The 15,649-nt window shown below is 39.5% G+C and overlaps 1 protein-coding gene across 9 annotated transcripts in view; it reads right to left on the minus strand.

The window, feature by feature from the left end:
• Positions 1 to 615: 615 nt before the first annotated feature.
• Positions 616 to 15,649, minus strand: part of LOC122561485 (protein piccolo) — a 650,955-nt gene continuing 635,921 nt past the window's right edge. For all 9 annotated transcript variants that reach the window (XM_087999305.1, XM_087999304.1, XM_087999306.1 and 6 more), the window contains 2 exons: positions 12,083 to 12,228; positions 616 to 4,178 (listed from right to left, as the gene is read on the minus strand). In XM_087999305.1, the coding sequence (XP_087855431.1) occupies positions 4,005 to 4,178; positions 12,083 to 12,228 (320 nt within the window). In that variant the 3' untranslated portion in view covers positions 616 to 4,004. The remainder of the gene's footprint in view (positions 4,179 to 12,082; positions 12,229 to 15,649) is intronic.

Consider the following 15,649-nt stretch of genomic DNA (forward strand, 5'->3'; position numbering starts at 1 on the left):
GTCCGTTAGTTTCCACATCATGCAGTTAAAACTCATTGCCCAGCTATACAGCTCTGTTTTGTTTACTTGGTCCTTAATTTGATTTTTATGAGTTTCCTACTGGTCTTTTAGTTTGTAACCTGTAAATATTTCCCCCATTTGCCTTCAATATCAAAATAACCTACAAATAGATAGTCAGATTAGTAGCTATTACCAACCAATGAACTTATGGTTTTCTTGCGATGTCACTTTTTCTTTTGTGCTGGGGCTCTGATCCGGGGCATCAATTTATCCTGTAAAAACACCTTACAAACTATGAACCAAAAAGTCAAGGAAAGAGCATTCCTTCCAAACGCTGTCTCCAAATTCCCCAAACTCCAATATTCATTTGGGCTGTGTCTCACTCTAAATGTGATCTTTCTGACCGTGCGCAGTTTGCTAATTGACAACCTTTCTTAAATAAAACCCAGCTGTGTCTGGAATTTGGAACTGGAGTCAGTGCTGACCTTAAATTCACAGTTTCCACAGGAAAATTCAGTCCAACTCACCTTCTCTGCGTATTCTCAGGATCTTCTGTTTATATAAAACTACCCCAATAAATAAATTCTTGTGTGACCAAATGAAGAAGAGAATACATTGTTTTTTCAATATTTAATCATGAGGGTAATGTAATAACCTTTATACAGCACAATTTGCATCTAGTGTTTTTAAGAAACGTCCTGTGTACAATCACAAAACAATGACTTTATGATCTTTACATAGATAGAATGCATTCTGGACAGATTTACAAGCTCTTTTTTTATACAGAAATCATGTGTAACAGTTCATTTTATTTATACAACCTTCATATTGTTTCTCCTTGTAGAGAATCTGGAAACAGTGAAAAATAATCAACTTGATTTAAAAATAAAGATAACATGTCACACACGAAACATGCAACATCTACAAATGGATTCAACACGTGGTAATAAATGACTTTTTTTCGAAATCAGGGACAACTGCAATTTATTTTCATAAGGAACAAATTTGCTGTACAGGTGCCAAAAGATTGACAGCACACAAGCAATTCCGCCATCACTGAACACCTGGAACAGTTAATACACTGCAGCTTTTAGTGGATGTTTAAATGTTGCTTTTCATCATTTTAAATGTTTTTTTTCAAACAACCAGTATATTTTTTTTAACGTTTGCATGCTGAATGTCAGATCAAAAAAAAGTTCAAAATCTGCTGTAGAAAAAAAGTTATATTTACATGGTACAAAGGAACCACTTTATTCACATCAGACAAATGTTTTATTCATATTTAAGATATAAGGACACTCATCCATCAGGTAGGTTTTAATGGGCATAGAATTCACTAAAACAGACAGCAAACAGCATTGGTACAACAATATGGCATTAAAAAGTGTCCATTCTGCACGTCAATTTAGGCTGCATTTCAAGGTAATCAAATACAGTTCCCACAGTTTTTTTTTAACCAACACCACTAACAAATTTTTCAAGATAAAGATTTGTCAAAAGTGCAAATAATTGAAGTCTAATTTTCAACAATCAAAGCCAGGGGCATTAAAAACACAGATTCCAGATTTTTGATTCAGTCTGACATTTTTAACGAAAGACAGCCAAAGTTAGATTTCTACTTTAAATCAATCCCCACTTCAATCCAACTTTCATGTTAACCAGAATGTATTTGTATCATTAAATTTAGTTGCTTAAATTTTTGTTCCCACAGTTGGAAATAATTCTTTTAAAGCTACTTTAGGAAATACAATCTCAGTGTACACATGAACTTGATGCCTGTCTCATGCACCTAGAAATAAAGACAGCTGCCTGCCATTCATTTTAATTTGAATTACGCAAAAGCCAAATCAAGGTTACTGATAGGAATGACATGCTGTGAAACTCCTATCATTGTTTCTGTTTTTTCTGTTTTCTCAGTCAATAGTTTCTATAAATTACATTTCTTGTGTAAATACAGAATGGATTGAAAATTAATACCAAGCAACATAAATCATTTAAAAAATTGTTATTGTGTCAGATCTAGAATGTCCCACTCATAAAATTTATGAAACCCAGGGCACATTTTCATCATTTCTTGCACACATAACACAAGATATGCAGGAAAATGTTAAAACCAGGCAGTCAGTGTCATATTAGACAAAATCCTATCATGTTTTATTGTTGCAATTTGTTTTTTTACCTTGACATAAAGCCTGTGTAGGCAAGCAAATGGAATACCATCCCCAGAATGATGGACTGTGAAGGAAATGTGCTGCTGTACAGTTTCCTCTAGTAAACGGTTAATCTATTTCTCAGCCACATTTTTTTACACTGAATAAATTTAATATAGCATCAGCACAGCCGTTCTGCTGCCACAGTGTACACATCACTGCATCAGAATGCAACATGATAAGAAAACATATACACAATGTGCTTTTACTCACAGCTTAGTCTTAACATCATGTCACTCTTTGTTTAACAAGTTCATCCAAAATTTGTAGAGTCTGTTTTGCATAGAGAACCTACTGTCAAACTAAGCAACTCTTATTTTAGGTATATATATGTATATAACAGACCATACACACTTTGGAACTATACTCCAAACTCTTTACTGCATAATTTATCTTGAGGATTAATTCTTTGCTCCCCAACCTCCCTCCACCGTCAAACCCAAACTATAAACACACACACACACATATATATACAGTATTGAAATTATGCATACTCAGTAAAATGAAGTAACAATGGAATTCAATTAAATATTTAGGGCTACACTAATAAGAAAATAACTGAACATGCGCACTTCCTCAGCAAGCCCTCTAAAACTATTAACAAGTCATGACTGGAAAAGAAAATTGGTAATTTTAGCAGAGTAAAGCTAGATGTGAAAATTATGCTGTTAACTAATGATGATTAGAGAACTTACAGTATTCCATTGTCACTTCTGTTATACACTGGAACAAACAACATAGACTTTCGCTGTATATGAATGCCTCTGAAATATACTGCCAGCTATTTATTCACTTAAACCCCACACATCTGCAGATTAGCAAATTTTCACCTCTACCAAATAGATTGTTTAAATGAAGACAGCAATTCCGGAAAGAAAGTAAGAAACCTGTGCAGGATTTAATAGATGGCTTAGAAAATGCCAAATTTAAGAATGATTTGTAAGTACTTTCAAGTTTCCTTCCTAACATTTACACCATTGTATACTTTAGCGTGTTTCCGCAAATTAATACAAAACATTCCGTGTTCTTCCTATTGATAAACCAGTACCTTTTTTTTGCATAAGGTTCATACATAAATTCCTTCACCTGAGTATTTCACAGAATTACAGTAATCCACAAAAATCTTTCAAAAGAATATAAGTCCAGTACTCAATGTCACAAGTCTACATTCACCCCCAGTAGAAAAAGGGTTTGAAATAGATGTTCCATTTGTCTCTAACTCACAAATTTCCTGCCTTGCACCTTCAACAACTAGTTTTGTTGTAAAGCGTGAAAACCTAAATACTTTTATTTCAGAGATTTGTTTTCACAATGCAACTCATAATAATCATTTCATGCCATCAATAACACTGTAGGTTTGTGTGCATGACTGAATATTAGAACAATATACTGTTATGTTCACCTGTAATCAGTGGCTACTACTCTGTGTGTGGCATAGCTACATTAACTTTCTGCACACATCAGGACTGATCATCACATTACATCACACAAAAGATCTAATTCCATTAGATCTTTGTCTCAGTTGAACTCCATAACTGATGCACCATCATCATCCTATTTCTCTCAGCACTTTCTGATCTTTATATTTATACACATTGAGCAGCGTAAATATATTACAGCCTGGTGTCTTTCTTTTACCTGTCACCTGCGCCATGTAAGATCAAACTATACTAGACCTTAGTCAGGCATAATAGCTACAATCCAAACAGACTGAGACACAGCCTTCTTGAAGAAAGCAGCTGTACAAGAGGACAATCAAACATTTGGATTTCTGCTTTCTACACAATGACAATGTCAATTTTGCAGGTTAAAACCAGGAGCAGCTCCTCGTTGGCTTTCTGTTGAGCTGACAAACAGCTTGTGCCAGTTAACCATTCTCTTCCTTAGATCAACTTTGTCGAGGCAGATGTATGCTTCACCAATCAATGTTTTTCTCATGAACTTCCCACCATTTGAGACTAACAAAATCTAAAGGAGAAAATAAAATGGTTATTTCTATCTCACTGGAGTATCCAAGGTACAGATTATTAACTGTTCAATGACAGAAGGTATTAACATGTTATATATTCACAGGTTTTGCGGTTTCCAATTTAGTTGGGACTTTCCAGGCTTTATCTTTGAAGGGATGTCTTACAGAAGCTTTATTTTGATGAAAATAGTGGGAACATTATCTATTTGGTCACCAGTCTATTGCTGTATCAAACTTAATTTTGACCACACTGGTACAACATTGAAATGAGGGAAGCAAAGATTCAGCATTCTCTGCTATGCCATTTCAACTTGTATCATTCTCAAGCATTTTAGTACTCCAACAAGTAATCATGTATTTGATAATTTTTCATAAAAGAGAATATAGAGTAAGAGAGGTATGGTTTATTGTTATTTGTTCAAACAAATGAGCTTCCTGAGATGATATTTCTGGGGAATTGTGATGTCAGGAATGCTGTCTTAGTAAGATGGTGATAAGATAGTGTCATTCTTTGAATGGATGGAAGCTTTCATAGAACATAGAACATAGAACATAGAACATAGAAGAATACAGCGCAGTACAGGCCCTTTGGCCCTCGATGTTGCGCCGATCCAAGCCCACCTAACCTATACTAACCCACTATCCTCCATATACCAATCCAATGCCCGCTTAAATGCCCATAAAGAGGGAGAGTCCACCACTGCTACTGGCAGGGCATTCCATGAACTTACGACTCGCTGAGTGAAGAACCTACCCCTAACTTCAGTCCTATATCTACCCCCCCTCAATTTAAAGCTATGCCCCCTTGTAATACCCGACTCCATACGCAGGAAAAGGTTCACACTGTCAACCCTATCTAACCCCCTAATCATCTTGTACACCTCAATCAAGTCACCCCTAAACCTTCTTTTCTCTAATGAAAACAGCCCCAAGTGTCTCAGTCTTTCCTCGTACGATCTTCCTTCCATACCAGGCAACATCCTGGTAAACCTCCTCTGCACCCGTTCCAGTGCCTCCACATCCTTCCTATAGTATGGCGACCAAAACTGCACACAATATTCCAGATGCGGCCGCACCAGAGTCTTATACAACTGCATCATGACCTCAGGACTCCGGAACTCAATTCCTCTACCAATAAAAGCCAGTACGCCATATGCCTTCCTCACCGCACTATTTACCTGGGTGGCAACTTTCAGAGATCTGTGTACATGGACACCAAGATCCCTCTGCTCATCCACACTACCAAGTATCCGACCATTAGCCCAGTACCCCATCTTTTTGTTATTCTTCCCAAAGTGAATCACCTCACACTTAGCTACATTGAATTCCATTTGCCACCTTTCTGCCCAGCTCTGCAGCTTCTCTATATCCTGCTGTAACCTGCCACATCCTTCCTCACTGTCAACAACTCCTCCGACTTTCGTATCATCCGCAAACTTGCTCACCCAACCTTCTAACCCCTCTTCCAGGTCATTTATAAAAATGACAAACAGCAATGGTCCCAAAACAGATCCTTGCGGAACACCGCTAGTGACGGCACTCCATGAAGAAACTTTGCCATCAACTACTACCCTCTGTCTTCTTCCATCCAGCCAATTCCTAATCCAAACCTCCAACTCATTCTCAATGCCATATCTCCGTATTTTCTGCAGTAGCCTACCATGGGGAACCTTATCAAACGCCTTACTAAAATCCATATATACCACATCTACCGCTTTCCCCTCATCAAACTGCTTCGTCACCTTTTCAAAGAATTCAATAAGGTTTGTGAGGCACGACCTGCCCTTCACAAAACCATGCTGACTATCCTTGATCACATTATTCCTATCCAGATGTGCATAAATCCTATCCCTTACAATTCTCTCTAAGACTTTGCCCACAACAGAAGTGAGACTCACCGGCCTATAGTTACTAGGGTTATCCCTACTCCCCTTTTTGAACAAGGGAACCACATTTGCTATCCTCCAGTCTTCTGGCACTACTCCTGTAGACAAAGAGGACATAAAAATCAAGGCCAATGGCTCTGCAATCTCCTCCCTTGCTTCCCAGAGAATCCTAGGATAAATGCCATCAGGCCCAGGGGACTTATCTATTTTCACCTTTTCCAGGATTTCCAACACCTCTTCTCTACATACCTCAAAGCCATCCATTCTACTTATTTGTGACTCAGTATTCACATCGACGACAATGCCCTGTTCCTGAGTAAATACTGAAGAAAAGTATTCATTCAGTGTCTCCCCAATCTCTTCCGCCTCCACACGCAACTTCCCACTACTATCCTTGACTGGACCTATTCCTACCCTAGTAATTCTTTTATTCCTAACATACCTATAGAAAGCCTTAGGGTTTTCCCTAATCCTACCGACTAAGGACCTTTCATGTCCCCTCCTTGCTGCTCTTAGCTCTCTCTTCAGGTCCTTCCTGGCTACCCTATAACTCTCAATCGCCCCAATTGAACCTTCACGTCTCATCTTGAGATAGGCCGCCCTCTTCCATTTAACAAGGGATTCCAATTCCTTATTAAACCACGGCTCCCTCGCACGACCCTTTCCTCCCTGCCTGACAGGTACATAATTATCAAGGACACTCAATAGTTGCTCCTTGAACAAGCTCCACATATCATTTACACTCTTGCCTTGGAGTCTACTTTTCCAAGCCACACATCCTAAGTCATGCCTCACCGCATCATAATTTCCCTGACCCCAGCTATAACTCTTGCCCTGTAGTACACACTTATCCCTCTCCATCACGAGAGTAAAAATCACCGAATTATGGTCACTATCCCCAAAGTGCTCACCTACCTCTAATTCTAACACCTGGCCTGGTTCGTTACCCAGAACCAAATCCAGTATGGCCTCACCTCTTGTTGGCCTGTCTACATATTGTGTCAGGAAACTCTCCTGCACACATTGAACAAACACTGACCCATCTAACGAACTTGAGCTATAGCTTTCCCAATCAATATCAGGAAAGTTAAAGTCCCCCATAACAACCACCCTATTACTGTCACTCATCTCCTGAATCACCTTCCCTATCCTTTCTTCAATGATTCTAGGACTATTAGGAGGCCTGTAAAAGACTCCTAACAGGGTGACCTCACCTTTCCTATTCCTAACCTCAGCCCAAACTACCTCAGATGGCAAGTCCTCATCCATCGTCCTTTCCACCACTGTAATACTTTCAACCATAGTGTGTGGGGGGAGTGGAGATGGGGCAATCTTTTGCCACCAGGATGTTGAATCCTAGGAAACAGATGAAAATCTCAGGACTATAATCTAGTGTCATATGATTTTCAACGTTGTCCACCCCAGTCCTACACTGGCACCTCCACATCATAAATCCTAGGAAAGGCTCTGCAGGGGCTAAGCAGTGTCTGAAAGGAAGGTAATGTTCTCAAAGTTTACCCCATAGTAATGAAGGGACTTTCTGTTGTTTCTATGACTGGTTGGTGAGATCCCTGTCAGGCCAAGTAACTCTCACAAAGGTTTCGGGATAACACCTTTTATCACTACTGTCAAATGTTAGTGATATAATCGGTTTTAAGCCAGAAGAAATGCAGAGAAAGATGAATGTTGTGTACAAGTGCAGGTCTTTAATTGTGCAGAAGGATTAAATGACAAATGGGACCATGAAGCAAGTCATAAAAAGACAGAAATTAAATAATCAAGAACAAAATATGCACACAAGATGGTAAAAATAACCAGAATCAGTCCCAGCAGTGCCATATAATGGCAAAAAACAATTAAACGCAATAGGACTGAGATCATGATCTGAAATTCAGATGAAATTCAGACTGGGAATCTCTTTGTAGAACATCTCCATTTAGCTTGTAAGCAAAATCCCAAGCTGTGGAATTCTGTTACTTTACTTTTCCACACTGATCTGTTTTCAGCATCTTATATTGTTCTAATGAAGTTAAAATTCGCACAACACCCAGTTATAGTCCAACAGGTTTATTTGGAAGCACTAGCTTTATTGCACTGCTCCTTCATCAGGTAGCCGTTGGACTATAACCGGGTGTTGTGTGATTTTTAACTTGTCCACCCCAGTCCAACACCAGCTCCTCCACATCATGTTCTAATGAAGCTCAACACAGAGTCAATGATCAAAAATTCATCTTTTACATAGGTACTTTCATTTAGATGTGCACTTGTAATGTCAAGGCATACCACGCTCTGGAAGATGGGACTAGAATGATTAGGTGATTGTTTATAACGGGTATGGATGCAAAGGCCAAAAGGCCTTTTCTATGCTGCCAGTTTGAGCAGTTTCAGTGCGAAATATTGGAATTTAAGTATTGGCTGGAGGCACAGAGGTAATTCACAATGCTGAAAGCTATGTACATATCAGGTTTGCTAAGGTGGATACTCTGTAGAATAAGCAGCTGCTTATAGATTCATAGATTCATATAGTGCAGAAAAGGTCCTTTGTCCCATTGAGCATGCACCAACAATAACTACCACTAAAGACGGCTAATACCAATTTCCTGTATTTGTTCCTTATCCTTGAATATTATGATATTTTAAGTGCCCAACCAAATATTTTTTAAAGGTTGTAACATTTCCAGCCTCCACTACCTTCCTAGGCAGTGCATTCCAGATTTCCACCACCCCCTGAGTGAAAAAGGTTTTTCTCAAGTTCCCTCTGAATCTCCTGCCCCTTACCCTTGTGACTGACCTCTCAACCTAGGGGACAGCTGTTCTCTACTCACCCTGTCTATACCCTGTCATAATCTTATACACCTCAACAATGTGTCCTCCTCAGCTTTCTCTGTTCAAAAGAAAACAATCCTAGCTGATCTCGTCTCTCCTTTTTGCTCAGTTACTCCATCTCAGGAAACATCCTGGTGAACCTGCTCTGTACCCCCTCTACTGCTATCCTGTAGAGTGGTGACTAGAACTGCACACAGTAGCCCAGCTGTGGCCTAACCAATGCACTGTACAACTTCAACATTATTTCCTTGCTTATATACTCTATGCTATGACAAATGAAAGCAAGTTCCCCAAATGCCTTCTTAACTGTCTTATTCAAGTGCTGTGCCAATTTCAGAGATCCGTGATTAATTACCCCAAGGTCCCTCTGTTTTTCTGAGCTACCCAGTGTTCTATCATTTATTAAATGCTCCCTCATCTTATTGTTTCTTTCAAAGTGCATCACCTTGCACTTATCAAGGTTAAAACTCATCTGCCTCTGCTCTACCCATATGACCAACCCCTTTATATCTTTCTGAAATGTATAACCATCTTCTTCACAATTAATTGCCCTTCTAATCTTGGTGTTGTCTGCAGGTTTGTTTAGCATCCCCCCTATATTTTCAACTATATCATTTATAAATATAACAAACAATAAGAGTCCCAGTACTGATCCTTATGGTACACTGCTGGATACTGACCTCCAGGCATTTGGACAGCCTTCTATGAATACTCTTTCTGTCTTATGACGAAGCCAGTTTCTGAACTATCTCACCACATTTTCCTGAATTCCAGGTGCTTTAACCTTCTCAACCAGAAGGGGGTACCTTATCAAAAGCTTTGGTAAAATCCATTTAACTACTCATCCACACACTTGATTATGTTTTTGAAAAACTCCAACAAATTTGTTAGGCATGAGCTACCTCTGACAAAGCCATGCTGACTATCCCTAATTAACTCATACTTTTCCAAGTGGGTATTAATTCACTTCAGATTTTGTCCGATAGTTTCCCTACCACTGATGTGAGACTCACTGGTAGGTAACTTCCTGGTTCATCTCTCCCACTCTTCTTGAAAAGTGGAACCACATTTGCTTTCTTCAGTCTTTTGGCACATTTCCTGTGGCCAAAGAGGAACTTAAAATTTGTGGCAGACCCTTAAATTTCTTGTCTCACCTCCTGCAGCAGCCTGGGATGCAATTCATCTGGGTCAGGAAATTTGTCCATTTTTAAGCATATCAGAGCCTTCAATACCTCCCCACTTCTTATGCCAAACTGTGCAAGTTCCTCATAGTCCGTTTTCCTGAATTCTGTACCTAATTTCTTTTTCTAGAGTGAAGACCAAACAGACCTTTCCAATATCCTGTGGTTTTGCACAAAGATTGCCCCCTTGTTCTCTAATGGGCCAGCTCTTTGATTGGCTAACCTCTTCCTTTTAATGTATTTATAAAATATTTTAGGGTTCTCCTACATCCTGTTTTGCAAGTCCTTTTGGCTTATGGGTGACCATCAGGCAGAGGAAAGCAATAGCAAATAAATTATAGGAATAGCAATTAGCAGTCAGCTTACTGCCTCCTCCTTATTGTTTCCAGAGCATTGGCAATGTGACATTCATTCAATTTTCTTGGTCCTCTCTCATCTCACCTAAAGGAGTTAGGTTTGGTGTCACCTAAACACTAGATCCTAACTGACTTTGCCTTTCTTCTTATTCTGTTCCTTTTGAACTCATCCAACAGCAAAGAAGTGCTAGGGAAATCAAGAACCAATGCTGGGTGAGAAAGCTAAGACGTTGCAACTCCTTGCTGACAAGCATAGCACCTGGGGTTACTTCAATGTCCCCAAAGCAATATACAAACCCAACACCCTTGGCCTCAAATAAATGTGGAGTAAGGATGGACCCTTTTGAGAGACAGAGAAAACATCAACCTCTGATGAAGAGAACATTTTAAAGAACTCATAAAATATGGTGCAATTGTTGACAAGGACACGTTTCCATAAATCTCCTAATTCCCTCTAAAAGATCATTGCTAAATCCTTGCCAAGCACCTCTCTGAGGAAAGCCTTCCTGAAAGTCAATGTGGGTTCTGACCAAACAATGGAACAATGGACATGCTTTTCACCAGTTGGCAACTACAAGAGAAATGTCACGAACAACTACAAACACCCTGCATGGCCTTCAGTGGTCTAACCGAGAGGCTTTTAACTCAGTCTATTGGGATTAAAAAATTAGTCTCAATCCCAATGTCAAAAAGACTTAAATCCTTTACCAACCCATTCCATATCAGGTTCCGGTCCGTTCCTCCATTAAGATCAATGTAGAAATCCTCCTAAACATGGAACATTTCCCCTACCTGGGAAGCTACTCTGCATTTAAGTCTAATGTTGACATTGAAGCTCATGTCCAATCTGTGAGCACCGCCTTCGGATGCCTAAGGACGACAATCTTCGATCACGTGTCATCTATGCTGATACCAAGACTTTTGTAAATAAAGCAGTCATCCTTCCAACTCTTCAATATGGCTCTGAAACTTGGACAATATAGAAACACCACCACAAGACCCTTTGGAAGTATCATTAACATTGTTTGAGACAGATTCTCTGTATCAGCTGGGAGGACAGGTATACTAACATCAGTGTCCTTGAAGCAGCCATTAGCACCAGCCAGAGGCCATGATCATCTAAACCAAATCCGCTGTGCTGGCCACATGCTTAGGATGACTAGGAAACCAAATGGTCTTTGCCCAGCTTCAGGAAGGCACTCAAATAAGAGGAAGTCAAAGGAAACATTTTAAAGACTCTATGAATACTTCCCTCAAGAAATGCAGAACCCAGGACCAGTGATACAGAATTTCCTAAGCAATCATACTCATTAGTAAGTTATTCCCATGGCGATGATTCAATTTTCTTGGTCCTTCTTCATCTAACCTTTAGGAGTTATGTTTGGTGTCACCTAAACATTAGATCTTAATTCACTTCTTTTTTTCCTATCCAATTCAATTTTGGTCATTTAGCACTTTGATATTTCATGGTAGTTTTTTTTAATAATCAAGTGCCATGAAGCAGATTTTGTAGTTATGCTTTCCGACTGCAGGAAGAACTGAGAGGACTAAAAACGCACTGTTCTTCTGGAAATAGTAAGGAATATTAACACAAATTTGAACAATGCCTGAACAGTAGAAAGTAAACTTTGTGATATCAGCTATATAACAGTACCTGGAGGGAGTGTCCAGCTGGGTTAAGGCTAAAGCGAAATGTCTCATTAAATGATGGTTCCCGATCATGTCTGCAGACCCGAGTTTTTTTCTTAAATGTTCGCTTTTGTGTTGAAATATTTATGACATATAATTTCACATACAGGTCTGGGAATAAAGAAAGAAAATAACTTGTATTTATACAGCACTTTTTATGAAAACTGGTCATCTCAAAGCAATTCACAGAAGTTCTGATACTTTGAAATAATTTTCATAAATTATCTGATCAATAGCACATTGCTCAAACTTGAGAGAACTTGTGATGTACACATCTCAACCGTCAGGGAAACTTCTGCCTTTCTATGCAACAACTACAGTTGGGTCATGATGGTCATGCATTTGACCCTCAAAATTCACATGCCTGAGAACTCAGCCTTTCTAATTCTCCTTGAAGCATAGATGCTTCCTCACATCTCAAAGTTGGGCAGCAGCAGGAGGGGCATTGACTTGAGCACTGGTTGTAAATACTGAATTGACAATATTCTCTAATGGCACAAATCGTGATGAGCATGAATGCTTGGGTTACCAATTGCATGTTGTAGCCAGACTTTCAGCAAATGTTGGTCCATATGACCATAAAATATGGGAGGAAAATTAGGCCATTCGAGCCATTGAGTTTGCTCCACCATTTTATTGTGGCTGATATGTTTCTCAACCTAATACTCTTGCCTTCTCCCCATATTTTTTGATCCCGTTAATCATCAAGAACTCATTTATCTCTGTCTGAAATACATTTAATGACTTGACCTCTACAGTCTTTCGTGACAATGAGTCAACAGAGTCACCACCCTCTGGCTGAAGGAATTCCTCCTCATTTTAGTTCTAAAGGATTGTCCCTTCAGAGGGAAGCTGTGAACTTGGTTCCTAGTTCTCCTACTAGCGGAAACATCTTCTCTGCGTCCACAGTATCCAGGCCTCTCAGTATATATAAATTTACATCAAATCTCTTTCATCCTTCTAAATTCCATTGAATCCAGGCCCAGAGTCCACAAATGATACTCAGAAGAAGCTCTTCTTCTCAGGACCTTCTTGCAAGCCTCCAGCACATCCTTCCTTAGATATAGGGCCCAAAACTGTTCATTACTTTCCAAATGTGGTCTGACTAGAGCCTATACCATATAAACAACATATCCTGTATTCTGGATTTGTCTTCTCAAAATGAATGCTAACATTGCATTTGCCTTCCTAACTGCCCACTGAACCTAATTGTTAACCTTAAGAGAACTCTGAACTGGGATTTCTCTTTCCCTTTGTGCTTCAGATTTCTGAGCCTTTCCTCATTTATAAAATAGTCTCTACCTCTATTCTTTCTATCAAAATGCATTGCCTCACATTTTCTCACATTGTATTCTATCTACCTCTTATTTGCCCAATCTCTTAGCCTGTCCAAGTTCTGCTGCAGTCTCCCTGCTTCCTCACCACTATCTGCCTCTTTACCATCTTTATGTTATTTGAAAACTTAGCAACCATGCTTAAGTTTCTTCATCCAGATCATTAATACATAACGTGAATAGTTGTGGTCCCAACATTGACTCTTGTGGAACTCCATTAGTTGCCGCTTGCCATCTTGAAAAAGATCCCTTTATCCCTACTCTGTGCCTTCTGCCAGATAGTTAATCCTCTATCCTTGTCCCGTACACTATGGGCTCTTATCTTATTTAATGGCTTTCCATGTGTCACCTTGTCAGAGGCCTTTTAGAAATCCAAATAGATTACATCCATTGGCTCTCCTTTGACTAACTTGTTTGCTACCTCCTCAAAGAATTCTAACAGATTTGTCAGGCATGACCACTCCTTGGTGAAGCTATGTTGACTCAGTCCTATTTTGTGCACTTCCACAAGGGAGAGGTGATGACCTAGTGTTATTATCACTATACTACTAATCCAGACACCTAGATAATGTTTTGGGGACCTAGGTTCAAATCCTACCAGTGCAGATGGTGAAATTTGATTTCAATAAGGATTTGAAATTAAAAGTCTCATGATGACCATGGTATGATTGTCAGGGGAAGAAACCATCTGGTTCACTGATGCCATTTAGGGAAGGAAATTTACCATCATCCATCTGGTCTGGCCTACCATGTGACTCCAGAACCACAGCAATGTGGTTCATTCATAACTGACCTCTGGGCGGTTAGGAATGGGCAATAAATGCTGGCCTAGTCAGTGACGTGCAAATCCTGTGAGTGAATTTAAAAATGACACTTATAGGTACACTGCAATCTCATCCTTAATCATGAATTCTAAAGTCTTAGTGAAGTCTGAGGTTAGGCTATCCAATTGATAATTACCTGTCTTCTGCCTCCTTCACTTTTCAGCAGGAGCGTTACATTAGCTATTTTCCAGTGCTCTGGGACCCTTCCTGATTCCAGTGATTCCTGAAAAATCATCACCAATGCCTCAACAATCTCTTCCGCTATCTCCTTCAGTACCCTGGGGTGTAGTCCACCTGGTTCAGGTGATTTATCCACCTTCAGACCTATCAGCTTCCCCAGCAGCTTCTCCTTAGTTACTGCCATTGCATTCACCTCTGCCCTTTTACTCTTTTGCAGTTCTGGTATCTTCCACCGTGAAGACTGAAACAAATTACCCATTCAATTCCCCTGCCATTTTTCTTTTCCCCATTACTACTTCTCTAGCCTCATTTTCTAGCTATCCAATATACACCCCTGCTTCTCTCTTGCCTTTTATATATTTTTAAAAAAATCTTGCAATATTATTTCATATTTAAAGCTAGCTTACCTTCATATTTCATCTTCTCCCCCTTTATTGCTTTTTTAGTTATCCTCTGCTGGTTTCATAAAGGTTCCTCAATTCTGTGGCTTCCCATAAATCTTCACCACACTGTACACTTTTTCCTTTGCTGTTATGCTGTCTTTGACTTCCTTTGTCAGTCATGGTTGCCTTCATATGTTTCTTCTTCCTTGGAATGAATGCGGTGACCCCAAATTACTTCCACAAACTCCTGCTCTTGTTGCTTCACTATCTTCCCTGCTAGGCTCCCCTCCCAATCAACTCTTGAGCTCCTCCCTCATGTGTTTATGATTACTTTTACTCAATTATAATACCGTTACATCTGGTTCAATCTTCTTCTTCTCAAACTGCAGGTGAATTCTATTATATTGTGATCACTGCCTCCTAGGTGTTCCTCCACCTTAAGCTCCCTAATCAAGTCTGCCTCATTACACATCACCAAATCCAGAACTGCCTTTCCCTGGTGGGCTGCTATGGAACCACAAACAGCTCCAACAAAACCATTTTGTAGACATTCCCTGAATCCTTTCTCTTGAGATCTACTACCAATCTATTTTTCCCAGTCACCTGAATATTGAAGTGCCCCATATCATTGTAATAGTCCCCTTCTTACATATCTTTTCTACTCCTGCATTTGTCTTCTGCCACACATCCTGCCTACTGCTAAGGATCTGTACAAAACTTCCATCAGGATATTTTTTTCCTTTGTGATTCTTCAATTCCACCAACAGAAATTCTATACCTTCTGATACTATATCCAAGTCAAGCCTTAATT

The sequence above is a fragment of the Chiloscyllium plagiosum genome, unplaced genomic scaffold (genome assembly GCF_037043375.1).
Source record: "Chiloscyllium plagiosum isolate Xiang-an unplaced genomic scaffold, Cpla_swu_hap1 HiC_scaffold_23, whole genome shotgun sequence".
In the NCBI taxonomy this organism is placed as follows: domain Eukaryota; kingdom Metazoa; phylum Chordata; class Chondrichthyes; order Orectolobiformes; family Hemiscylliidae; genus Chiloscyllium; species Chiloscyllium plagiosum.